General features: G+C 52.0%; 1 protein-coding gene across 1 annotated transcript; it reads left to right on the top strand.

The window, feature by feature from the left end:
• Positions 1 to 1,504: 1,504 nt before the first annotated feature.
• On the top strand, positions 1,505 to 24,225 carry Vangl2 (VANGL planar cell polarity protein 2). Its single transcript, XM_051147889.1, has 8 exons — positions 1,505 to 1,791; positions 15,545 to 15,807; positions 15,934 to 16,054; positions 18,776 to 19,383; positions 20,380 to 20,516; positions 21,005 to 21,140; positions 22,516 to 22,747; positions 23,797 to 24,225. The coding sequence occupies exons 2-8, from the start codon at positions 15,737 to 15,739 to the stop codon at positions 24,055 to 24,057; spliced, it is 1,566 nt and encodes a 521-aa protein (XP_051003846.1). The 5' UTR covers positions 1,505 to 1,791; positions 15,545 to 15,736; the 3' UTR covers positions 24,058 to 24,225.
• The last annotated feature ends 794 nt before the right edge of the window (positions 24,226 to 25,019 follow it).

Raw genomic sequence — 25,019 nt, 5'->3', positions numbered from 1 at the left:
ACATTATCGTCGTAGATGAATGAGGGTCAGTGTGTTTGCACAGTCTGTGGTACTTGAAACTATGACTATATTTCATGCAGTCTTGGTGCTAGGTTCTTAGCTAACCCACGTCGGAACGGTGACTGAGGAAACGCAAGGGTCTGGGCAAAGCAGAAGGGAAGCGTTTGTTTGGACAGTAACAAAGACAGTCTGTCGTCATTTGGGGACAGGTTAGAACGTATAGCAGAGATGAGGCTGCGTTTTAGCGAAGACTCCGTCAGAGAAAGGAACAGAGGCTGGGAGTCGCCTTCTCTGGGATTTCTTAATCACAGGGTTTGGAGGGTAGGTATCAGAATTGAAAGGTGGAGACCGTGGGGGTGTTGAGACGTGTGTGTGAAGATGCTTTTGAAGCGGGACTGTTCTAGGTAAGTGGCAGGTTACAGGGTAAACACTACTAGCAGCGGTGTAATAATACTTTGCTTTTCACTCACTATGAGGGCAACTCGGCCTTCCCACAGCTACTTTATGGTGGGCTTACCCCTGTTGGATTCCTAGCCACTTTAGGGACTCTAGCTGGTTTGTTTCCTAGTGTGCTCTGAAGTGAAAATGCCTTAAATGTGCCAGATATTTTGTGCTAACCTACACTCCCTAGGTCCTGCCTACAAAGCTAAACTACCCTAGCCAGAGTGGAGAGCTAGTAGTTCCGCCCCGACCCAGGCTTTTTTTTTTTTTTTTTTTACCCTAGGCTTCCTGGGAGAAGCTCTCTTCTCCTCCGCCGCCCAAAGTCGCAGTCCCTAACCTCACCCCGCCCCGTCCTAGTCTTCTCTCCCCCTCCCCTTCCCCTAGGGCAGGATTCCCTTTGTAATTAATCCCAACACTCAAACCAGAGGGGAGGAAAATGTGTTAATGAGCGAGCGTCCCAGTCTGACTAGGCGGTCTTCGCTCACAGCTAGAACACTGAGTAATTAAATTATTTTTGGAAGAAGGGGGGTATAGTGTCAGGGAAATCCCGTATACATGGGAGAGGGGCCGGTCTCTTGTCACTAATTAATATCAGGATGACCCTTTTTGCAGCTCTGGGCCGGAATGGGGTAGGGTGGGGGAGGAATCAACCTTCCCACATCTCAGATTCCATTGGATTTTGTGTGGCAGGGTTTGTGGTCCCAAAGAAGAGAATATGGCCAGCATCAGGGCCTAGGGGAAAGGTCTTCAACAGGCAGTCAAAGAGGACAGCTCCAATGGACCAACGCCAAGAATCGAGGCAGCATCAAGCACACCTTCCTGGACAGGTCCGCAAACCGGGCGCGGATTCCCAGGATCCCGAGGGCGCAGGGCATGGCCAGGCGCAGGGCTGGGGGTGCCGCGACTCGGGGAAGAGCCGGGCCGCAGACAATGGACGCAGCAGCGGGAGGGGCGGTGGCTGCGGGAACAGCCGGGAGGCGGCACCTGGGAGCTCGCTCCCCGCCCCCTGTCCCCCCCTCCGGTCCCCTCCCCCTTTGTCCCCTCCCCCCCCTCCGCCGCCGGCTCCAGATCTGATTCCTGATCCCCGATTGCTTGGTCCTCTGGTCCCGCCATGGGAGCCTGAGCGCCCTGCAGTCCCCCGGCCCCCTGCCCCCGGGGCCTCGAGGGGGAAAAGAGGCGAGTGGTCTGGGACGGAGCCGGGGTGAGCGACCTCAGGAGTCCCCCTCGCCAACCCCCATCGCCCGCGTTGCCCGTCCTAGAGCGCGGAGTTCGGAACGACCCGGTGCGCTGCGGATACAAAGGCGCGGAGCGGGGCGTGCGCCTAGTCCACCCGGCTGTTCGCAGCGGCGGGTGAGTGGCGGGCCGCGGGGGCGCGGGCAAAGTTTGAAAAAAAAAAAAAAAAAAGGAAAGAAAGAAAGCAGCAGAAAAAAGAAGGAAATCATGCAAAGGACTAGGGAGCGCCCGGCCCTGGAGAAAGCGGGGTGGCTTCTGGGGGAAGAGGGGCTTGAGGCAACCCCCTTCCGGTCTGTTCTCCACTGCACAGCGGAGTACCCCCAACTTTGGGGAGGGGAAGGGGCGCTTGGGCAAGGGGCGGAGCCCAGGCCTTAAGAGCCGGGGACTTTCCTGGGCCAGGGGGCCCGGGGCGGGCGCCTGAACGATCCCAAGGGAACCCATTGAAGCCGGGGATTGGGAAGCGTGTGTTGGAGGTGGTGGGAGAGGCCGTGGAAGGATCGGAGGCTGGAGCTATTGGAAGCTGAAGGTATGGAGGGATGCATACACACCTCTGGAGAGTGCGGAGGGAAGGGGCAGGTATATGTTTGGGGTGTAGAGCGGATCCCTGAGAGATGGTTCTGAGTGTGTGTGTGTGTGTGTGTGTGTGTGTATGTGTAGCCCAAAGGCGATACCGGGGAATGTGTGTCGAGGTGGGTGTGGGGGGTAACCGACGACATCTTCTCTTTCCCTCGTCCTGTTTACTCCTCGAAGGACCTGGTCACAGTGAGTTTTAAAGGGTTAGTTGGGGGATCAGTATGCGTGATTCTTTGTGTGTGTGTGTGTGTGTGTGTATGTGTGCATGCCTTGACGTACTGCGTGTTCCTGCAGGTGGGCCGTGGGATGTGTAGGTGTGTGTGTGTAAGGGGGGGGGGAGCGCCCCAGCTGACCATACATCTGCTGTGTGTTTGGGTATGTATTCGCGTGTATACTCAAGGGAAGGGGTGTGTGTCTGTGTGTGTATGTGCTGAGAGAGGGGCTTATGGGAAAGAGATGAGTAAGGTATTAGAGGAGGTGGGTTTACAAGAGCAGAATGGGTGGTGGGCATATATGGATAGGTGTGTGCACCTGCGTGGTGGGAGTGTGTGTGTGTGTGTGTGTGTGTGTGTGTGTGTGTGTGTGTGTGTGTGTGAAGCTATGCCTTGTGAGTAACCTGTACTGATGGGTGTGTATTTTTGAGTGGTTATTGGGGGGGGGGTTCTCTTGTCTCTACAGGCAGATTTTCCTGGCAGCAGGCCCGCAGGGAAGGCTGTCTGCAGGATTTGAATGGCAGTGTCTTGAGTATCTGAGACCCTCCTAATGGGGATTGTGCATTTGGGCACGGGCTGAGGGGGGCCAGGGGGTGGGAGCGGATGTAGTGAGTTGTCTTAGGAGGTGCTTATTTGGGGAGATGGACTTTTCTGGAAGATGCTGAGTGGAGACTGGGGAATAGGTTCAGGGGAGGTGGAAGGGCACGAATGGGTTTTGAGGGTTGGAGGAGTCAAGGATACAATGAGAGTAGTGACCTTTCTCAGTGGGCTTCAGTGCTCCTTGATGCTATGGGCTTGGTTCTCTGCCCCAGTTACCTGGTAGGGAGACGTGGGATTGAGAAAGTGACGCGGGGCGCTTCTCTGGGAGCTTCTGAAAGTGTGTCCAGGTAGTTTATCCTACAGTTTCTGGATGAGAGGCGGCACTCTTTGGATGGAGGGTGTGTCTATGTGTCTGTTCATGAATGTGTGCTTGTGTGAGTTTGCATGTGTGAGTATGCTTGTGTTCAAACTTGTGTACGCGAGTGTGTTTTTGTGTTGCATGTGTGTGGTTTGTGCATAAATTTGTGTGTGTGCTTGTGCTCAAGCGCGTGTGACTGTGTTTCTCTGTGTGTGAATTTGTGTGTGTGTGTGTAGTGGAGAGGCCAGATGTGCACATGGTGGGAAAGGGTCTGTATTTATCTCCATGAGAGTGGCTGGGCAGTCAAGCTCGGTGGCGCACACCTTTAATCCCAGCACTCTGGAGGCAGAGGCAGGCGGATTGCTCTGAGTTTGAGGCTAGCCTGGTCTTCAAAGTGAGTTCAGGAGAGTCAAACCCTATTTCAAAACAAAACAAAACAAAACAAAACATAAACAAAACAAAAAAGACTTTTCCTCTCTGAGAAGTAGCAGCTACCTTCTTTCTCTCTTTGCTCTTGTTTGTTCTCTTTTTGAGGTGAAGGGAAGAGAGAGGGGTAGTCCTCCTCCTGTGGGACCCAGCTGCAGGTTCTCAACTATTTTCCTGTTGCTGCCAGAGGTTAGTTAGGCGGAGCCACTGGCTTTAAGGCAGAGGCTGTAGTTGCACATGCCCATTAGGGTCCTGGGTAATTGCAGCTGGAATGTCGGTCTCCAATGGGCATGTGCAGTTGGAATGTTCCATCTTTAGCCCTCAGAGCTCCCTACCCTTCATAAAGCCTGGGGAGAGGAGGGGAGAGCTTTAGAAAATGTCAGAGTAGGAATAGGAACAGGGTAGGAGTAGGCTAGATTCTTTTTTTCCCTACCCAGTGTTTTCATTCCTTCAAACCGGACACCTATCAGATGGTTCTTCCCAGGGCCTGCAGGTCCCCTCTGTCAGTGCCCTGGTTTTCTGGCATACCTATCAGGAGGAGTTGCCCTCCTAGGAGAGGGAATTGTGGCCAGACAATAGGAGGTACCATTTCAAAGAGTACTTCCAGACCGGGAGCCAGTGGCCACATTGGCTTCCCCTTCTCTATTGTGTTGGTCCTGCTTTCTACTTTCTCCCAATTCCCCACGGCCTTCCTTCCTTGATGTCTTCTGCTCCCCTCACCTCCTTGTAGGTCTTGAGGAGGGAGATCTTCTTCTTCCCTGGACCTGCATTCCCTCTGAGTCTTAGGGACTCCAGTTTGCTCCTTTGCTGGCTCCTCCACTATGAAGCCACGAGGAAGACTCAGACAGATTCGCTTAGTGCTGAGCTCAGTGTGACCTGATGCGTGTCGTATAGCTCCGCTCCCGTAGCCTTCTGCGTGTTTGAAGACACGCCAAGCCTACACCGAACCCATCCGCAAAGAATCCCAAGTCCCCCACCCTGCACTGTGACCGGTCTCCTTTGTTGACAGTTTGCTCTGAACGTCTGAGTTCTGTGACCTCAGATGAAACGGGGTGGCTTTTGAAAGCCTCACCTGTTACATGGAGTTGGCGCTGGGCCCCACCCCTTAGGTTTATGAGGACCAAGTGAAATAATCTGGGAAGAGCGTGTTCCTCAGTGCCTGGCACAGGGGAAATGACTTAGTAACTCCTGGTTGTTGTGGCTTGGATTTTAATCCAAGGATGTAGTAAGGGCCCGAGGGCTGGGCAGTAGGGCAGGCGAGTGAGGGAGACTTGACTTGGTGTTTTCCTCTGGCAGACTGCATTCATCACAGTCCACTTTCTGCCAGGTGCTGTGTGAAACACGGGGGATGGATGGGGAGGGGGGAAGAAACTGTTCACAGGGGAAACATGCTTAGACACGTCTATCCCCGTAACCCCCCAGCGGCGTACGGAGGTGTATTCTGGAGGCCAGTGAAGCATAGACTTTGGTTCTGAGGTAGAGCATTGGGCGAGGATCTTGAAGGAGATGTGCTGGCCACTGGATTTTTTTTTTTTTTTTAAAGAAGTGAACATGAAATGATCATACTTAAAGAGAATGGAGTTTAGTGCGCACACAATACCGTTTGGCCACGTCTGCCTAGTTTTGGAGCATTTTCGCTAGCCCTGAAAGAACTGCAGACACATTAAGCTGTTGTTTCCAATGCTCTCTTGTTTGGTCCTTGTTCATCCTTGGTGTGTGTCCGTCCCGTGTGTCGTCATGTGTGTGTGTGTGTGTCGTGTGTCCGCGTTGTGTCCAATCCTTCCCACCGTGTCACTGCCAGCCTGCATTCTGTCTGTGTGAAGTTACCTGTTCTGGCTCGTTCCTCTAAATTCCATCGTTTTATGTCCGGCTTCCTTTCAGAATGTTTGCAAGGCTCGTTCATGTATGTACTTCACCCCTTTTTTATGGCCTAGTAATATTCTACTACATGCATGTTCCTTAGCTGATCCCACTTATTCGTGTGCCAATAAATATAGTTATTTTGGGACAAGGTTTTGCTTTTCATTTTTGGAACTTGCTGTGTAGACTAGGCTGCCCTGGAACTTTGGGATTAACGTCCTGCTCCATTACACCTGGCCCTTCTTCTCCTTTGTGTTTTTTTTTTTCCTTTCCGAGACAAGGTCTCTCTGTGTAGCCTTGGCTGTCCTAGACTCACTTTGTAGACCAGGCTGGCCTCGAACTCACAGAAATCCACCTGCCTCTGCCTCCCGAGTGCTGGGATTAAAGACGTGCGCTGCTAGCTAGCTAGCTACACTTGCTGCCTGACCCTTCTTGACCATTCTTAAAGGATAGGAAGACGGGGAGGCAATCGAGGGGTTGTTGAGGCTGCTGAGCATGAGCAAGAAGGAGTATGGGGTGTTTGCTGCTGAGGGACCTTAGAATACAAAGTGGAGATTTGGCCTCAGTTTCCCTAGCTATAAAACAAAATTAACTATCTTTTTCTGTCCTGGGATGTGGAGGCATCAGGGAGAGAGGCTGGGATGGTATTGTGTCAAACATATATTATATATATATATATATATATATATATATATTTATCCTCCCCTTTTCTCCTCTCTCTTTGCAGCTCCCACCTGTGTGCTGTGTGCTTCTCCTCTCATCCTCATCTTCCTTCCTGCTTTGCCTCCAATCAACTTCCTCTCACTCTGAGTTGACCAGAAACCTCTCACTCCTCACAGGTGGGTAATCTTCTGCGCCATGTGATGCTCATGGCAGAGGTGCAGATGGACAGACTCTCTCTATCCTGTTTGGCCTTTGGTAGCCCACTGTCTTCTTCTCTGCTGTGATCTGGCTAGAACCCCAGTGTGTCAGGCAGAATCTTTGCATCTGTCTTTTTTTTTTTTTTTTAACCCCCTCTGCTTGGTACTGAGTGGGAGGCAGAGGCTTCTATGGTGGGGCCCTTTGGAAATGAGCTGTTGTGGTGCCAGTCTTCTGCCCCTGGCAAGGTTGGTAATTATAGACAAGACAGCTGGGAATGGGTTTGGGAAAAGCGAGCTTAGAATCAGTAGCACTGGGCCTATCCTGGTAATCAGGGTGGGGCCCTGAGAGGGGAGTGTGGGCAGTGTCTGGGGGCTGGGGTGGGGCAGGAGGCTTGGGGCCTCTTTCCCTGCCCATCGATGAATAGCTAGGGGGAGAGCCTGGAAAAGATTGGGAAGCCATTGGATCCTAGGCTTGACTTCACTGAGGAAGAAGAGAGAAGTGGGGTTGGGGGTCGGGGGTGGGGTGGACCCAAGTTGCGGAGGAAATGGTCAGTGTGGGATTAGTTCCTGGTCCATGCTCCTGTTGGGGGGGGGAGCCACCCCTGCCCTCCTCCTTTACTCTGAGGGGAATCTCCTTTTTAGAATGAAGCAATAGGAAAAGAAGTGGAAGGATTGGCTACACAGTACCTAAAAGAGTTGGGAAACCAACATTTACTGAGCATCAGTTTTTAATCTGTCCATCTATTTATCTACCTACTTACCTTTTTTTTTTTTTTTTTTTTTTTGAGACATGGTCTCACTGTGTGGCTTTGCCTGGCCTAGAACCAAGCAAGTGCTTTGTAGACCAGTTTCGCCTCAAACTCACTGAGATCTGCCTGCCTATGCCTTCCAAGTGCTGGGATCACAAAGGCATGTGACCATCACACTGCCCTATTAAGCAACTTGCAGGTTACAACTTCTGTGATTTTTGGATACATTATTATATAGAAAACTATTGTTCCCATTTTACAGACAGGAAAATAAGCTTGGAGACGGCAAGAAAGTCTTCAAAGATGGTGTAGCTTCTAAACGCTCATTGGTTTTCCTTTTCTCAGAGTACTTGCTCATCTTTCCGTGCTGTCACCCCAATTCTGTGTGGTTGTACATTCTTGGCTTTAATCTTGAATGTGACAAAGTCCTCTTTCCCCTTGGAAAGCTGACGTGTTTAGCTCTTAAGGATGAGGTCTTTTTTAAAAAAAATATTTATTTATTTATTTATTTATTTATTTTTATGTATATGAGTGCTCTATCTGCATGTACATCTGCATGACAGAGGAGGGCATCAGATCTCATTGTAGATAGGTGGTTGTGAGCCACCATGTGGTTGCTGGGAATTGAACTCAGGACCTCTGGAAGAGCAAGGCAGTGCTCTTACCTGCTAAGCCATCTCTCCAGCCCCGAGATGGGGGTCTTATGGAGGAGCCCAGTCCTTCCCCAAGAGGAGCACCTCATCGTCTAAGCCATGGCAGGGCTCCTGTTGGAGCTGAGCTACAGCTCTACCATCATAGCTCACGGCTGTGTCTTGTGTGGAGAGGGACCCGGCCGCCGCTGTCATCGGATTTTCCCACAGTCTTAACTGTAGTATTTCAGGTTCTGCTCTCACCAGTGCCTGGCTCCCCTAGCCTGGACAGAAGGCAAGAGGGGGTTTGTGAATGGGGGCTCTGGCTTTTTAGGGTAATGAAGGGGGGGGTGAGATCAGACAGAAACAGGTGCTGAGCCTGAGGTGTGATGTGGTAACTCAGAACCCAGCAAGTGTGAACAGAAACACGTATTTTGTCACCTGCTTTACTCCAGGAATGGAAGTGGCAGATATAAGGCCGGGGGAGTTGATAGTTTGCTGAAAGGGCGAGGGAGGCGGGTGTTGTCAGGAGGGAGGAGCTGATTGGAAGGCCTTTTGGCTTTCTCAGTGTTCCTCCATGTGAGTGGCCCTGGACTGAGGTAGATGGAGTTTTTATGGAGAAACCAAGGCCTGCCACTCCAGCTGCCCTCCCCCCGCCACCATTGCGTCTCACACCTTGAGGCTCGCTCTATTGCTTCCCCATACAATCCAGCCTTCACCCACTGTGTCCCATATGCCTTTCTTCCCCCACACTCCTTCCCCACATCTCAGCTCTCCTGGTCCACACTGCCAGCCTGAGGTTGGCTGACTTCCTCTTCCTAAATAATTCTTCCTTGCCTTGAGGCAGGGCCTGGCTGAGGAGCAGACTTTGAGGTCCCTTGGGGTCAGGGACAGTTGAGGCTCACTTAACGCGGTAAGGCAGGGAGGCGGTTCTGTTTGACTGTGTGTGTTCAGGAAGTGGGCCCGTGGGTCAGCACAGCTCACCTACTTCCTATTGTCCTTTTCCCATTTTCCTTCGTAGTCCTTCCATACCTCAGCTGGTATGTGGGGGAGGGGCCTCTTCTGACACAGCCTGGGAGGCAGTAGCTCAAAGCCCTGCGGGTGCTGAAAATGAAATAGAGCATCCTGGCATTTCAGTCTCGGTTGCCTCTGCCTAAGTTCTGTGTCCTCTCTCTCCCTATAGCCTCCGCCTGGGAAAGATGCCAAAGGGAATATTCTTCCCTCAGCATCCTGCCCGAGATTGACCAGGGATGGGGCTAGAGAAAACTAGAGGTTGGGATGCAATGGGTTGCGCATGTGTTTGTGTGTGAGCATGTGTGTGTGTGCCAGATTGGGGGCAGGGACTTTGAGAGCCCGGATGGGGGTGGGGGTGCCAGAGAGAGCAGAACAGGTCTCTACAGAACCTGCCTAGCCGGGGTGGGTGGAGCTGGGTGGGGCGGGCAGGAACCATTCCAGGTTTCAGAAGGGGAACTAGATGCGCATGTGTGTGTGTGTGTGTGTGTGTGTGTGTATCAGTCTTTCAGTGTCTGGATTTGGAGGGTACCCTCCCCACTCCCTGGTTTACACTGAGGGAAAATTTACAGAAGGTGGAAAGGGGTGTGGCTCTGCTTTCTAGCTCCTTTTTAGTTAGTATTGTGTACCGGTGGCAGGAGGCCATTTGTGGGTTCTTCCCCTGCTACTCCGCCCCTCCCCTGCTAGGAGAAGGATCCTGCTCCCACCCTGGGGCTGTGAGGATGGTGAGCTCACGTCTGGCCCTCCTAAGAAGAGTGCTTGGTTAGCAGTATGGGGGTGGGGCACCCGGTGCCAGCTCCTGGGCACCTGGTCCTGCAGCTTTCCCACTGGGCCCCCTGAGGTCCAGCTGCCTTCTTTGGCCTCTTGGGTCTCACTACAGTCACTGGGTTTTTTTTTCTGAGGGTATAAAGAGTGCGTCAGGGAGCCCAGTTTTTATAGGCTTAGGGTGGTTGTGGTCCTTTGCCCATTCTTGGTTCTTTCTATGATAGGAAGGACCTAGCGTGAGCCTCTTGGCATGAGTAGCTTGACCGTGTCCAAGGCTGGATGGGGACAAATGAAGGAGTGTTTGAGTTCTTTGGAGTGGTGGCTGGTTGGATCCAGAAAGAACCAGAGGCAGAGGGTGGTCTGTGGAAGAGTCTATTCACCTTTCTGGAGATCCCGTCAAACCCAAGTGCTAGCAAGGTTTTCCAAGCAGTAAGAGGCCAGAATGGGCTGTCCCGGAAGTAGTGACCACGGGCTAGCCATTTATTATCTGTAAACCCGGGTTGATTTTTATGGCTGAATTACCTTTCAGCTAATGCTCACAGCTGCAGAGAGTTAGGTGGGCCAGTGAAGGAGAGTAAAGAGCAGTTTCCGAGAGCTCCACCACTTTTTTTACAGCTCCAAGTCTCCGTTACTCACGCTCACTACTACTACCTCACAGGGTTACCTGGTTAGACTCAGGGAACAGTGTAGTGTAGGGCGAATGCTAAACCTCTGAACCTCTGTTCTGTTTCTTGGTGATCAGCCTTATGACTAGGTGCTCCCCAAACCCCCACCCCGACCCAAAGTAGGTACTCGGCAGTTGAGATGGCAACCTAGGAGTCACCTAACCATGGGTTGTGGTGCAGATGTGGGGGTAGGCCGGATGTGGGGAGACCTGGTTCTTGTGAAGGATTCAGAGGGTTGTAACAGGCCCGCAGATGGATGCCTCTTCAGGAGGGCTCCGAAGGAATAACTTCGGAGTTAGAACACACTTTGGAGGAATAACACACACCCAGGCAGGACTACCCTTCCTGGTCCCCAGCTGAGAAGAGGAAGTGGGACCTGACAGAGACAGACCCCAGTCCAAGATAAACTTTAGCTTCTTGTCCGTTTTACCATCCTCATCTTTTTCTGGCCAAAGTCGTCTCTCACGTGAAACTCAGGCACCTCCACCCCACAGGCCTGCTGCCGTCACCCCTGTCATACGGTGCAGATGAAGAAGAGTTAGCCCCCCCCTCAGGTGAGCACATGTGATCTGTCCCTTCCCTACTTTCTCCTCTGGCTGAGCCACCCTGGCTTCTGCTTTCCCAGGTACACCCTCATCGTGTCCTGTCTCAGGTCTCCATCCTAGGTCTGAAGACATGAACTGCACTGCAGGGCTAGAGCAGTGGCAAAAGATGGTGACCAGGGACTCCTGGTGCCTGGTTGTTGTCCTCAGCACCTGCCACATGTGGGGTGCCTATGTGTGCGTGCGCATGTATGGGTGCATGCATGGGTGCATGCACGTGCACGCGCGCACACGCGCACGCACACACACACACAGCACCACACAGCACTTGGCTATTCGCTCAGCACTCCTGTGAGTGGCGGATGAGGAAGGGTCAGTTGGGCCTGTTCCCCGGCACCCCTACCCACCCACATACCACGTACCCCAGGGCCTTGCTCTCTCTGCCTCTTGCCAGGTTTTCAGTTTATATTTTCTAGAGGCCTCCAATTGTTTCCTGAAGAAACTTGATCCCAAGCTCAGACAAAAGCTGGGGCTGCCAGAGGAGAAACCCCATTCTTTCCCCCTCTATCCTATTCCCCCACCTCTATAACCTTTCTCGCTTTGGATGCTGGGTATGGGTTCCAGGACCTGGCTGCCATCACCTAGGCAACAGGGGGCTTTGGTTGCTATGGTGATCAATGTGGGAGAAGCTGGGCAGCTGGGACAAAAGCCCCCACATTCCCTTCAGCCCTCCTCCCAATTCCCTTGGGATGATACTGAGACACATTCCATTAATTTTATTTCTGAAAGGCCTTTGGAGGGGAGAAGGGTCTCCTTTTTGTGCGGGGTTCTCTCTGCTCTCCCTCTCTCCTCTTTGGCCTCCTTTTAACCCCACATAATCCATGGCTGGTTTGAGGAGGGGACTCTGTGCCTGTGGTTGTGTCTTGAGGGGTGGGACTGAGTTGAAAAGCAGTGGGGGCATACTTGCTTTCTACTGCCTCTGCCCCTCAGCCGGGTGTAGCTCTCTGCCCTGTGCCAAGCCCAGACTTCTCTCCTGTCTCATTTCTACTTGTTGATCTCATCCACTGGTCCCCTCCCCCACCTCGTTTCCTGGGAACGCTGCCCACCCGGGAGACCCTCCAAACCTGATTCTTGAGACTGATTATGTAAGGGGACCTTCTACCCATCTCTTTGCCTACCTTTCATCCCTTCCCAGGGCCGGGATTAGCTCTCTTGGGTACCCAGAGGAACAGAAGGCAAAGGCTTCAGAAGTTGTGGTCCTCTGTGCCCCGTGTTTGGTAGCTGAGGGAGAAGCATGTTTTGCTGCATTTTTGGGCAGCCCTGTGTTATGGCAGGGCTGCAGGGTCTATCTTTTGCCGGAGGAGGAAGGCAGGGGTTCCAGGCTCGGAACAAAGAGTTGAGAGATGACTGGCACCTTGTGTGGCTTGAATTTTATCTGCAGGGGAAACAGAATGGCTTCACCTCACATCCGGGTGTGTTTGAAGTAGTGGGTCAGGATGGGGTGTGTGTGTGTGTGTGCACGAGCTCGTTCTTTATTTAGTCCTACAATTTATTTATACCACCGCCTTCCCTGGTTTCAGAGGAAGTGGTTGGGGACTGGAGTTTGAGAGCTTATTAATTACTTAACTATTAGTAGCCGTAGTGTCCATGAAAGCACTTCTTTCATCCCTGCATTCCTTGTAGCTACTCCATGAAGGAGGTATCCTCGCCTCTTGTTCTACCAGAAGGCCCACCAGGCCATAGGCACAACAGGGGCCGTACCTTGCCCACAGTGGCACAGCTCAGCCATGGGAGAGCCAGGTTTCAAACCTGGATCTTGGTGTAAATCCCAGGCTCTCTTTGCTGTTGGCTCTCCGCAGGTATTTGGGGTGGAGGATGAGGTAGGAGAGGGCGCTGCTGTTTGTCTGGATCAAATCTATAGCACTTTTTTTGTTCTTTTACTCCATCACCCGCTCCTGTAGTCTGTTGGTCTCGGAACCTCTTGGCAAAGTTGAGTTTTCAAGAGGAGAGCTAGAAAGAATAGGTGGGAGCCACATCAAAAGTGGTGCAGCTGTGACGTCTGAGCCGTACAGAGGAGTAAACCAGTAGAGTGGGTTCCTAGGGGACGGGTAAGAGGAGCCCAACATGTAATTTGCAGACAGAGGGGTGAACATGGGACGGGCCCTGTTTGTGGCCCTGTTTTAGAGAGGTTCATACCCCCAAAATATGTCTCTTATCACATGTTGCTTTGATTGGGGTCAGGGGAGGGGGAGGGTATTGAAATCACTGGCTCATGGATCTCGCCTCCGCATGGCTCTGTTAGGAGAAATGAATGGATTTCACATCGATTCTTATCTCCCCCGCAACGGCAGTTTCTCTCTCTGACAGACAGGCGTATTCATTTACGAGGTGGGTCTCAGTTACTTGGCCTGTACCCACAGGAGGGCAGATGGATGCAAATATGTATCGCTCGCTCATTCTCCAGCTGCTGGTGATTGAAAGTAGCCGGAGTAACTTCACAAAGCAAGTCTGTTTCAGCGCTTGACAGATGAACCTCTCAGCAGTGTTTGTTGGGCCTGGTTGGGTTTATTCCTCTGGGGAAGTCCACTTGTCTTATTGGCTGTCTTGAGACTACACTCTACAGGCCTCTCTGGTCTCTCCTTCTTAGTTTCTTCCCTCTTGCCTCCAGCTCCTTGGCTGCGCACGCAACTGTCCATTCCTCACAGCCATGAGCTTTGTGAATGGAGAACAGGAATTGTAGCCCGCTCCCACAAGCTCCCTCTTCCCCAAACACGCTCCTTCACACACTTGGTCCTTACAGAGGCTCAGGATCTTCTTCCTCGGTGTTTTCATTTTGATTACACTTTACTTGCTTGTTTTCGTGGGCTTGACTGGGTGTTTTTCATGTTCCCTAGCCCACCCCACACCCCCCAGTCAGCCGCCTCACCAGGCCTGGTTGGTTCTGTGAGTCCATTTCTTACCTCTTCCTTGGGTTCTAATGGCCAAGTCTTCCAGCTGTGGGACCTTCTCATGGATCTCTCCATTTCCGCTTTTTCTTTTTTTCCAATCTGTATCTGCACAGCTAAATAGACTTCTTGGTAACCTGCAAATAAAACCAGAACTCTTCAATTGGCTCCCCGCTGCTTCAGCCACCCTCTCTTGGCCTCAGCTTTGTTGCTTGTTCTTTAATTATTATTCTTATTTTTTGTTCATTTTCTGTACAGTGGTATTTTGCCCGAATTTCTGAGAGATTGGATCCACTGAAACTGGGGTTATAGATAGTTGTGAGGAACCATGTGGACACTGGGAATCGAACTCGGGTTCTGTGGTTCTTTGGAAGAACAAGCGATGTTCTGAACTGCTGAGCCATCTCCCCAGCCTTGTTGCTTGTTCCTTAAATTCATGGAGCCTTTTCTTGACTTGGCCTTCCTTGGTGTGGTGTCACTCCTTCCCTTCCCTGGGCTTTTTCTTCCTTTCTTGGGCACATTCAAAGCTCTCAGACACTCTGTTTAATGTATCTTCCATGGGGCTGGGGATGTAGCTAGCTCAGTGGTAGAGCATTTGCTTAGAGTACAGCGTTCAATCCCTGATTCATCTGTCTGTTAACAAATGTATCAATGTTTGTAATAAATTTACAGGTCATGTAACCTCTTGTTCTTTTTTCTTTCCTCACACTGACACAGCTGCTTATATTTTATAGGCTTAGCTGTTTAGTGTACACTCTCCCCCAGACCATAAACTCAGAGTCAGTAACACCACACTGTGGAGGGCAGAGTAAAGTATATGGTGTGAAATAGGTGAGTTAGACAGGTTTGCTGGATCAGGGAGTGAGGACAGGAAGTGCTCAGGGCATGGTGATGACTTGAGATACGTCGGCGGCATCAGTGAAGATGCCCGTGGTTGCTAGAGTAGCTAGGGCTTCTGTGAGAGTTGGGGCTGGCCTCTGAAGGATGGTGGGTTAGCACTTGGAAAGTCAGGGAGGAGATGCTGTCCTCTGCTGCAGAGTTAGATGTGCAGTGTAGAGGAAGCCCTGAATGGAGAGAGACTTTCGTCTTGCTTGTCTCCAGGGGCTTTAGGCTTTCAGAGGATGCTCTTTCTTTGTGTTTTTGCTGTACTCCCATCCACTTATTAATGAGAGAGAGAGAGAGAGAGAGAGAGAGAGAGAGAGAGAGAGAGAGAGAGAGAGAAAGAGAGAAAGAGAGGGAGAGAGAAAGAAGAAGAAGAAGAGGAGGAGGAGGAGAAGAAAGAAGAAGAAAGAAGAGAGAGAGAAGAAGAGGAGGAGGAGAGGAGAGGAGAGAGAGAGAGAGAGAGAGAGAAGAGAGAAGAGAGAAGAGAGAAAAGAGAAGAGAGAGATTGATTGTGCTCCCAAGCTTGTATGGATGTGCTTGTGTTTCCAAGTCTTGTTTTCCTGGCTGAGAATAAGAAAGTGGTGCCTTGATTCTTCCCAATGGGGAACCTAATGGGTGTCCTTCTTGCCCTGGGAGCCTTTGTCAGCTTCTTATACTGGGCATACTGTGGGTGAAGGGTCTTTCTAGCTGGAGGAGCTGAACCCGTTGGACAGAACAGGAACCAAGAATGAGGTATTCTCAGAGAGTGGCTGGGCTTATGTGAGGTTCTAGTGGCATTTGGGGATGTTTTTTCCCCTGTGTCCTGATCCACGGGAATCCTGAGCTACTCCTAAGCAAATGTTTTTCTTCTCAGGGAGCTGTCGCTTGAATTTCTCTGAGATAAGCCCACTCGTCCAGCAAAATAGAGTCCCTCAGGGTGACGGTTGACTTCCTAAAGGTGCCTCTTGGCCTGAAGAAGCCTGTGCTGAAGGAGGTGGCTTTGGGGCCCCCCAAGAGGCCCCAGCCCGCGGCCCTGGAGCGCTACAAGGCACGGCGTTCTGACGCCATGGACACCGAGTCCCAGTACTCGGGCTATTCCTATAAGTCAGGCCACTCCCGAAGCTCCCGAAAGCACAGGTGGGTAAGGCTGGAGTGGCGGAGAGGGATCGGGTGTATGCTGAGGTGGTCGGGTAGGGGCTGCTGAGGGGACCTTAACTCACCTCTTTGACCTTTTCTTCCTGTTTCTCTGGCTTCCTGCCGCAGGGACCGCCGGGACCGACACCGCTCTAAGAGCCGGGATGGGAGCCGTGGAGATAAATCAGTGACAATCCAGGCTCCAGGAGAGCCCCTGCTGGACAATGAGTCCACCAGAGGGGATGAGCGGGTGAGCGTTGGGGATGGTTTAGATCAGACATTTTCTGGTCCCTTGGCGGGGCAGGTGGAGTCTCCATTAGGCAAGGGAAGGGCACAGCTCCAACATACAGAAGGGCATCCTTTTGTTTGTTTTTCGAGACAGGATCTCCTTATGTAGCCCAGACTTGTTTTGTTGGGTTTGGTTGGTTGTTTTTTGTTTTGTTTTTGCTTGTTTGTTTCTGTTGTGAGACAGGATCTCACAGTGTTGCCCCGATTAGCATCGAACTCACAGAGATCTGCCTATCCCTGCCTACTGAGTGCTGGATTTAAAAGGTGTGCACCACTATGCCAGACTATCTCTGAGTCCCACATGAAGGGAAGCACAGTTGTGCGCTATGTCTTTCCTTTATTTAGTGTCCCAAGGCGGGGCCTTGTTGCACTAGATTTCAGGGAATTTCAGTGAAAACCCTTTTGGAGGTACCAGTTTCTACCTGATCTCAAGAGGCAGAGGCGATTCAACTGAGTAAGGAGAAATGCCCCTGCTACTTGGAAGCTCCTGTCAGCCAGTCAGGCTGGTGCAGGCCGGAGTAGGAGGGCAGCGCCAGTGGTGGGCAGGCCGCAGGTTCCTTCAGTCGCAGACCTACGCCCTCTGCTGTCATCTTGTGGAACAGCATCACTTAGGTCCTAGGGAAAAGAGATTTGGGAGAAGTCCATGGATACAAGCATCCAGGACCTGAGAGAAGCGAGGTTGAGCAGTTAAAAGGGGGCACCTTGTAAAAGAGAAGAATTCTCCAGGACAGAGTGAGCAGCTGCTTCTTTCCTAACTTCTGGTCCTTTGCACTTTCTCCCTGGGTAGAGAGGACAGTAGGCAGAACACAGTCCTGGAATTTAGGAGGGACAGGATTTGCCAGGACACTGAGATAGCTCAAGCTTTATTATTCCTGTTCTTTCTCTGTGGGAGTATTGTAGACAATGGAGATTCTTAGCTTCTTATTTAGAGGTTGGGAGTATGGGTCGGCGATGGAGGGGACCTGTCTGACATTGGGAACTCTCTCCTTTCTGTGATACCAGGCTTTGTGGATTTTTGAAGTGACCTTGAGATATGATTAACTCACATCCTGTTGGGTGGGGTTCCCCAGGCCTTGATGCTTGAGAGGGTAGGGGTCACTGGGTGAGGGTGTGGTTGCGATCCCACAGCTGACAGTGGCCGGCTCTTCTGCCTTCTATATTCAGATGAGATTCTTCTCCCATCCCCGGGAGAGGAGATCCCTCAGCTCTCTAGTCACTTCTAGGCCTCCTCCCACACTGCACTGCGAGGCTCAGTCCTGTAGCTTGCATCCTCTGGGTTTTAGGGTAGGACTCCGTACGGTCAGGTGGGAAGTGGATTGTGGGTACTAAAAGTGCTGGTGGTCTTGGGGCTTCTCTCGAGCCACTGCAGGTAAACAGGGTTGAGCAGACCTCACTCTGAAAGGGCTGGGGGAGCCTAGCCTGCCCATGCTTCCCTCCACACACTCTGTTCAGGTGTTGTTCAGATGGCCCCCCAGGACAGGTAGCTTTGCAGAGACCTACGGTGACCCTGAGTCTGCAACATGTTTCCTGTATTCTAATTAGAGCATTCGTTGGTCTCTCTGTCCCCTCTTCTCCCTTAATGAGAAAAGTACAGTAGCCCTTCATGGTTGGAGGATAGATGATTTTTTAAAGGCAAGGTCTCATGTAGCTCAGGCTAGCCTTGAAGTTACTGATGTAACTGAGGATGGCTTTGAACCTCTGGTCTTTCTTCCTCCACCTCCCAAGTGCTAGGATTACAGGCATATACCACTGCCCCCACGATCCTCCTGGCATTGCCACACGGCCTGCCCAGATGGCTTTGACTTCCTTTTCCTAGCCACTCTGCACTTGGACACCCCCACTCCAGCTCTCTCATTTTTTGGGGTGCCTTAGCTCATGAGTCTCTGCTCTGAATGTCTGTCTCTAGCTTCTGCTGAGATCATGGACTTCTGCAAAAAACTGGAAAAAACCTGAGAGACCTCTTCTAGAACTTGAATGTTGGGACAGTGGACGGGCATATTGTTTAAGTGCAGATTGTGGCTTGGTTAAATGTGGGGTGGGCCTGTGGTTCTGCATTTCTCACACGCTCCCAGGTGATTTTCCACACTGCTGGTCCTCGGGGCGCATTCTGACTAGCGGGGCCCCTAGAGATCATTCAGTTCAGAGTTCCCAATCTTGGCTGAACATTATAATCATCTGGGGAGCTTTTAAAAAAAAAAGGTTGACAAGCGGATCTCACTTTGCATAATTGGTATGTTTTCCAAGCTCCCTAGGTGATTCTAATGTGCGCAGCTGGGGTTGGGAACCACTAATTCAGATGAGCTTTTGCATGTCACCCGCTGCTGGGGGTCAGCTCGGGCCCTATCACTCTCTGCATGCTGTCTGTTTTGCCTGGCAAGCCTGCCCTTGGGTCATCGTCACTGCCCGAGCAGCTCCCTAGGCAATTGTCCTGTGCTCTGTTTTCTTGAGGGTCATCGCTGCCCACACGGTGTTTTCCCTCCCTGATCTCTGTGCAGCTAGCTCCCCAGGGAGTTGGGTTTTTAGATTGCAATTTCTGCAGCGTTAAGACGGGCACACGGTGAAGCTCGGTAACTTCTCCGATGATTGCATATTTGCCGACGTCCCCTTTCTCCCCCTCTCCTTTCCCACGCCCTCCCGTCTTTGCTGCTTCTCCTTTCCTCTTCATCCCCCCACCTGACTTTAGGATGACAACTGGGGAGAAACAACCACGGTAGTAACAGGCACTTCCGAGCACAGCATCTCCCACGATGACCTCACACGCATCGCCAAGGACATGGAGGACAGTGTCCCTCTGGATTGTTCACGCCACCTGGGTGTGGCAGCAGGGGCCACTCTGGCACTGCTCTCTTTCCTCACCCCGCTGGCTTTCCTGCTGCTGCCCCCACTCCTGTGGCGGGAGGAGCTGGAACCGTGCGGGACAGCCTGTGAGGGCCTCTTCATCTCTGTGGCCTTCAAGCTGCTCATCCTCCTGTTGGGCAGCTGGGCCCTGTTCTTCCGCCGGCCCAAGGCCTCACTGCCCCGAGTCTTCGTGTTACGTGCCCTGCTCATGGTGCTGGTCTTCCTCCTCGTTATCTCCTACTGGCTCTTCTACGGCGTGCGCATCTTGGATGCCCGGGAGCGCAGCTACCAGGGTGTGGTTCAGTTTGCGGTTTCGTTAGTGGATGCCCTCCTCTTCGTACACTATCTGGCTGTGGTCCTGCTGGAGCTCCGGCAGCTCCAGCCCCAGTTCACACTCAAGGTCGTGCGGTCCACAGATGGGGCCAGCCGCTTCTACAATGTTGGCCATCTCAGGTACGGGTGTGTGAAACTGTAAGTGGGACTTGCACAGGGCAAAGATGAGACCCAGAAGGGTTTGGGGGTGGGGGAGGGGAAGGGAAGGGTTTGATGGTGGGGTTAATAAGGGACGGGCTAGAGGGGCTGGGTGGAAGGGAAGTGTGCACACAATAAAGAGTTCGGTGATATTCTCAGCCTAAGTGCGAAGCCGTAAGGTAGGATTGTGGGCAAGATGTCAGTGGGAGCTGTGAGCTGGGAGTGATAGAAACAATTCCAAGTCAGGAATCTTAGAGGAGGATGGACCAAGGAGGAGCGAGACGGGGGTGGGGGTGGGGTGTAAGCAGAAGGTCTCTAGCCTTTTCTTGGAGGCCCAGTTTCTTGTGAGTAGTTAGTGAGTGATGCTTAGATGAGCCAGCCCGGGAACGGACCACCTGAAGAAGAGATAGAAAGTCAGCTCCCAGCTAGGCGGTGGTGGTGCATGCCTTTAATCCCAGCACTCAGGAGGCAGAGGCATGTGGATCGCTGTGAGTTCGAGGCCAGCCTGGTCTACAAAGCGAGTCTAGGTCAGCCAAGGCTACACAGAGAAACCCGTCTCAAAAAAAAAAAAAAAAAAAAAAAAGGAAAAAGAAAGAAAAAAGAAAAGAAAGTCAGCTTTCATAGGCTTATGGGCAGGATGTGTCCCTCCTTACCCCCAGGCTGTGCAGAGCATCAGTGGCACCTCCCAGGTCCTATCAGAAACCTTGGGAGAATGTGGGATAGGGGACAAGACCTTTGGCTGGGGCCCATTTACCCCTGGGCTTCAGCGCTGGCGGAAACGGCTAACAGACCCAGCAGTGGGAAAGAAAGGTTAGGGGCCTGCTAACTATAGGCCTCAGGCTTGAGCCAGGCTTCCTGGAAGCAGCTTGTCCCTGTCGTATGTCCCCTCCAGCCCTGCCGACCTGCCCTGATGTGTCCCTTCCCCCGCGCCCCTTGTCTGTCCCTTCTCCCTACCCCCTCCTGCCGTCTCCCCAACAGCATCCAGCGAGTGGCGGTGTGGATCCTGGAGAAGTATTACCATGACTTCCCTGTCTACAACCCCGCCCTCCTCAACCTGCCCAAGTCCGTCCTGGCCAAGAAAGTGTCTGGCTTCAAGGTGTATTCTCTCGGAGAGGGTGAGCGGCCCTGCTCCTCCACCCCTCCCGGCCTCTTCCTGAGCAGGGCTCCAAGCTACTTCCCTAGTCTTTTCCTTTCTCTGGCCTGTGTCCCTGCCCCTTCTGTTCTGTCATTTCCCTTGACTTCAGGTAGCTGCTCTTAGCTGCTGATTCTTCTTACGCTATGATTTTTATGCTTGATTTAGCTCCTGGGTCTGCTCTTAGCCCCGGTCTCTACCCTTTGGCCGTGCGCTGCAAAACCTCCTGCATCGCGAGGCATATATACAGGACTCCTGCCTTTTCCGATGCCTTTCTGGTTGCTTTCCTACAGTTTCTCCCAGAGAGGTGGCCAGGAGGGTTGGGACTGGGAGGCATTGCTGGGTGGTGGGGACACATCCTCTGGATGTGTCAGGCCATGTTCCCAGAACTCCAACGGAGTGCAGAGGCTACGCGCTTTTTTTATATTTTATTTTTTTATTTTTGACCATCTCCTCTATCCTCCTGTGCAGAAAACAGCACCAATAACTCCACTGGCCAGTCGAGGGCTGTGATTGCGGCAGCGGCACGGAGGCGGGACAACAGCCACAATGAGTACTACTATGAGGAAGCCGAACAAGAGCGCAGAGTGCGCAAGCGCAGGGCCAGGTGGGTACGGGCTGCATGAGCGCAGAGTACGCAGGCGCAGGGCCAGGTGGGTGCTGGCTGCATGAGTTCAGGGCTAAGTGGAGACCTCAGGGAGGGAGCCTGTGGGATGAGCAGGGGCGAGGAAGCAAAACAGGTATGAAATAGAGTTTGTATATTCGTTCCCTAGTGCTGCCACGACTGACTACCACAGCTGTAAAACAACACACTTATTATTGCTGTGTTCCGTGAGTCAGGTTCAGGCTTGCTGGACCGTCTGCCTGGACCCTGTAGGCTAAAATCTGTGCAACTCCCATTGTGCCTGGATTTCCCTTTCAAGCTCCCTGGCTTTTGATGGGATCACCTCCACGTCCTGCTACCCCACAGTTTTCAGCGTGCTGGTTGGCTTTTTCTGACAGGAGGCAGCTCTTTCTGGTATTTTCCACCTACAGAAAAGACTGGTTTTCAGGCCCAGCGGGATAATTTGTGTGTGTGTGTGTGTGTGTGTGTGTGTGTGTATGTGTGTGTGTGTGTGTGTGTGTGTAGGCCAAAGGACAGTCTCTGCTATTGTTTCTCGGGTGTCATTCACTTTGTTGCTCTGGAGCTCACCAAGTAGGTTAGACTCAGCTGGCCGGCCACCAGGTCCCAAGGATATGCCTGTCTCTGCGTCCCTAGTGCTGGGATTAAAAGTACAGGCCACTATACTTGGATTTTTTTTGTTTCCGGTTTTTTTTTTGAGACAGGGTCCTGGCTGGCCTGGAACTTAATATGGAGTGCAGGCTGGTCTTGAGCTGCTGCATATATGCTCCCACTCCAGTCAGGTGTCAGCACTGCATGTGCTGTTGTGGCTGAATAGAAATGTTGTTTTCAGGGCCAGGAGCCCTGCCAAGCCCGATGACCTGAGTTCAATCCCCAGAATCCATGTTGGAAGGAGAGACTGTACTCTAACCCCCACAGAAGGTGTGTGCATGTCTCCCCCAATAAATAAAAAAATAAAAATAAAAAAAATAATAGTAGTAGTAGTAATGAATCATGTCCCTTTAGTCATTACTTATGATTTTTTTTACATAGTGTAGTGTGGTGTGGAGTCTTTTCCTAGGGTCTGATGGGCTACTTGGCGTTTTCTGTAGCTTAGTTCCTAGGCGACTTTCTGGATTTGATGCTAGGCTCATTTACGTTAAGTCCCTAATCCGATTCCACTGAGTACAACTGTTCTTGCTGCCTGTGAGGAAAGCACCTCCTATCTCTTAATCCCCAGGCACTTGGGCTCCACACGGGCTTCTCTTATTTGAGGGAGAGCCTAGCGGCCTGACCTCGCTCTGGCTGCAGCAGTCAGAGCCCATGGGTAGAGGGTAGGATGAGCCGTGGGCATCTGGTGCAGATACTGCCTGTCTCCCAGGCTCGTGGTGGCCGTGGAAGAGGCCTTCACTCACATTAAGCGGCTGCAGGAGGAGGAACAGAAGAACCCCAGGGAGGTGATGGACCCCCGGGAAGCAGCCCAAGCCATCTTTGCATCCATGGCCCGTGCCATGCAGAAGTACCTTCGGACCACCAAACAGCAGCCCTACCACACTATGGAGAGCATCCTGCAGCACCTGGAGTTCTGCATCACCCACGACATGACGCCCAAGGTAGGCCTGCAGCCGTGTCCTGCCGCTGTGTCCTGCCGCCGTGTCCTGCCGCTGTGTCCTGCCGCCGTGTCCTGCCGCTGTGTCCTGCAGCCGTGTCCTGCCGCGTAGGCCTTTCTCTGGGTCCACTTTCCAGTCCCTTTTGTTCTCACCTCCCTCCTCTGCCTTCTCCTCACCCCTTCTTCGTCTCTTCTTTCAGATCTCTTTTCCTGTTCTGTCTGTCTTGCATGCATGCGTGGAGTGGAGGAGGCAAGCGTAGGCTTCTGAATTATTTGGGGGATGTCAGAGGCCTGTTTCTCATCTTTACAATGTCTGCATTCCAAGTCTCACCTTTGCCTTCCTGACCCCTTTCACTCCCAAAGTAAGCTTTTTGCGGGTGCTTACTTTTAGCCATTGCTTACCTCACCCCATCTACCAGCTTCCTAGTATAGCTTTCTTGGTGAGCAGGTGAGAAAGAGGTTGTGCTTTGAGGCTGGGAAAGTAACTCAGTGCTAGATCAGGCCTGTGTTCTTGATTTCAGTCACCAGTAAAACCTGTGCATGCACACATACACACACATACATGCGTATATGCGCGCATGCACACACACATACATGTACATGCACACATACATGCATATATACTCATGTACGCACACACACACATACACACACACACACACACACACACACACAATGTTGCATATGAATCTTTGCTTGGCCCACTTCCCTCTTAGGGCAACCCTCCATGGCTCTAATCATATCAGCTGTATTGAAGGGAAGGAAGAAAAAAGAAAGACTTAGGTTCCTAGTTGGCCTGGTGCAAGGAACAGAGTGAAGGATGGGGGGGGGGGTGAATTCTGGTCCTGACTGGAGCTGTGCCACTTCTGTGCATGTCATCATGCCATATGTACGTCAGGCGTCTCTCAGACTCTCCTCTGCTTTCACGTTTGAAGACACCAGTTCGTTCTATAATAAGCTCAGAAGCATCTATCTTTGAAAGCTGTGTCTCAGGGCCTGAAGGAGAGGTGGGCGGGAGAGATGCCTAGACAGAGTTCTCTCACTCTTCCTCAGGCCTTCCTGGAGCGATATTTGGCAGCTGGACCCACCATCCAGTACCACAAGGAACGTTGGCTGGCCAAACAGTGGACCTTGGTGAGCGAGGAGCCAGTGACCAATGGGCTGAAGGACGGCATCGTTTTCCTCTTAAAACGCCAGGACTTCAGCCTGGTCGTGAGCACCAAGAAGGTGCCATTCTTCAAACTTTCTGAGGAATTTGTGGATCCCAAGTCACACAAGTTCGTCATGCGGCTGCAGTCGGAGACCTCTGTGTGACTTTACGGCAGCAGGGGCAGGGGACATGTGGGAGTTCCTGCAGGTGGGAATGGCTGGGTTCTCTGGGCCCGTCACATCTCTGCCATCCTACTTGCTCTTGCTCTTGTTTTTGTTTTGCTTTGTTTTGTGCTCTCTCTCTCTCTCTCTCTCTCTCTCTCTCTCTCTCTCTCTCTCTCTCTCTCTCTCTCTCTCTCTCTCTCTCTCTCTTACTTGAATTAACTTATCCCGTATCCGGTCTCCTCCTCTCCTCCTCAGTTTCCCCCATGTAAATCTGGAGAGACCGTCTTGCTTTAACAATACCTGGGAACCACCCTGCCCCCAGTTTTGTTATCACTCCAGGCCCTGCAGGAAACAGTGCCTCATACCCTGTTCTTCCCCCAAATGTCTCCTGGATGCGAGCCCCTTCTGAGAGATGCAGGGCCTTCCTGATTGTACCTTTATAAACCGAAGTTCTTAGTGCCACTCTCTCTAGTGGCCCCGATAGGGTTTCTTTAGGGGAGGGCACAGCTCTGACCCCGGAGAACCATGGTGCCAAATTCTTGTGGGACAGCAGCTAACCCTATCCCCTGTCCCCAGCTATAGCCCGGAGTCCCTGGGCAAGGAAGCACCTGTAACGGTCTCAGAGTTAAGATTCTCCCTGCAGTGTTGCTTGCTTTCCACTGTTACATCTGTACTCTCTGGTATACACACACACACACACACACACACACACACACACACACACACACACAGGGAAGTGCTTTCTTCTTCTACCCAGGAGTCTTCACTGCTGTTTCTGACTTGTATGGTCACACGATCATAGGTGAACTGAGATGAAATCTCTCTGACCACTCTACCAGGGCTGTGGGGGAGGTCCTGTGTGTCTTTCTTGGGACTACTCCTGAAAGACAGGATAGACAGACAGGCAGGATACACAGACCCCTGAGGTTGGAGAGACCCTTGCCCTGACCCCTCTGAACCCA

This window comes from Acomys russatus, chromosome 6 (assembly GCF_903995435.1).
Source record: "Acomys russatus chromosome 6, mAcoRus1.1, whole genome shotgun sequence".
NCBI lineage: Eukaryota > Metazoa > Chordata > Mammalia > Rodentia > Muridae > Acomys > Acomys russatus.
This window is presented reverse-complemented; position numbering and strand designations above follow the sequence as displayed.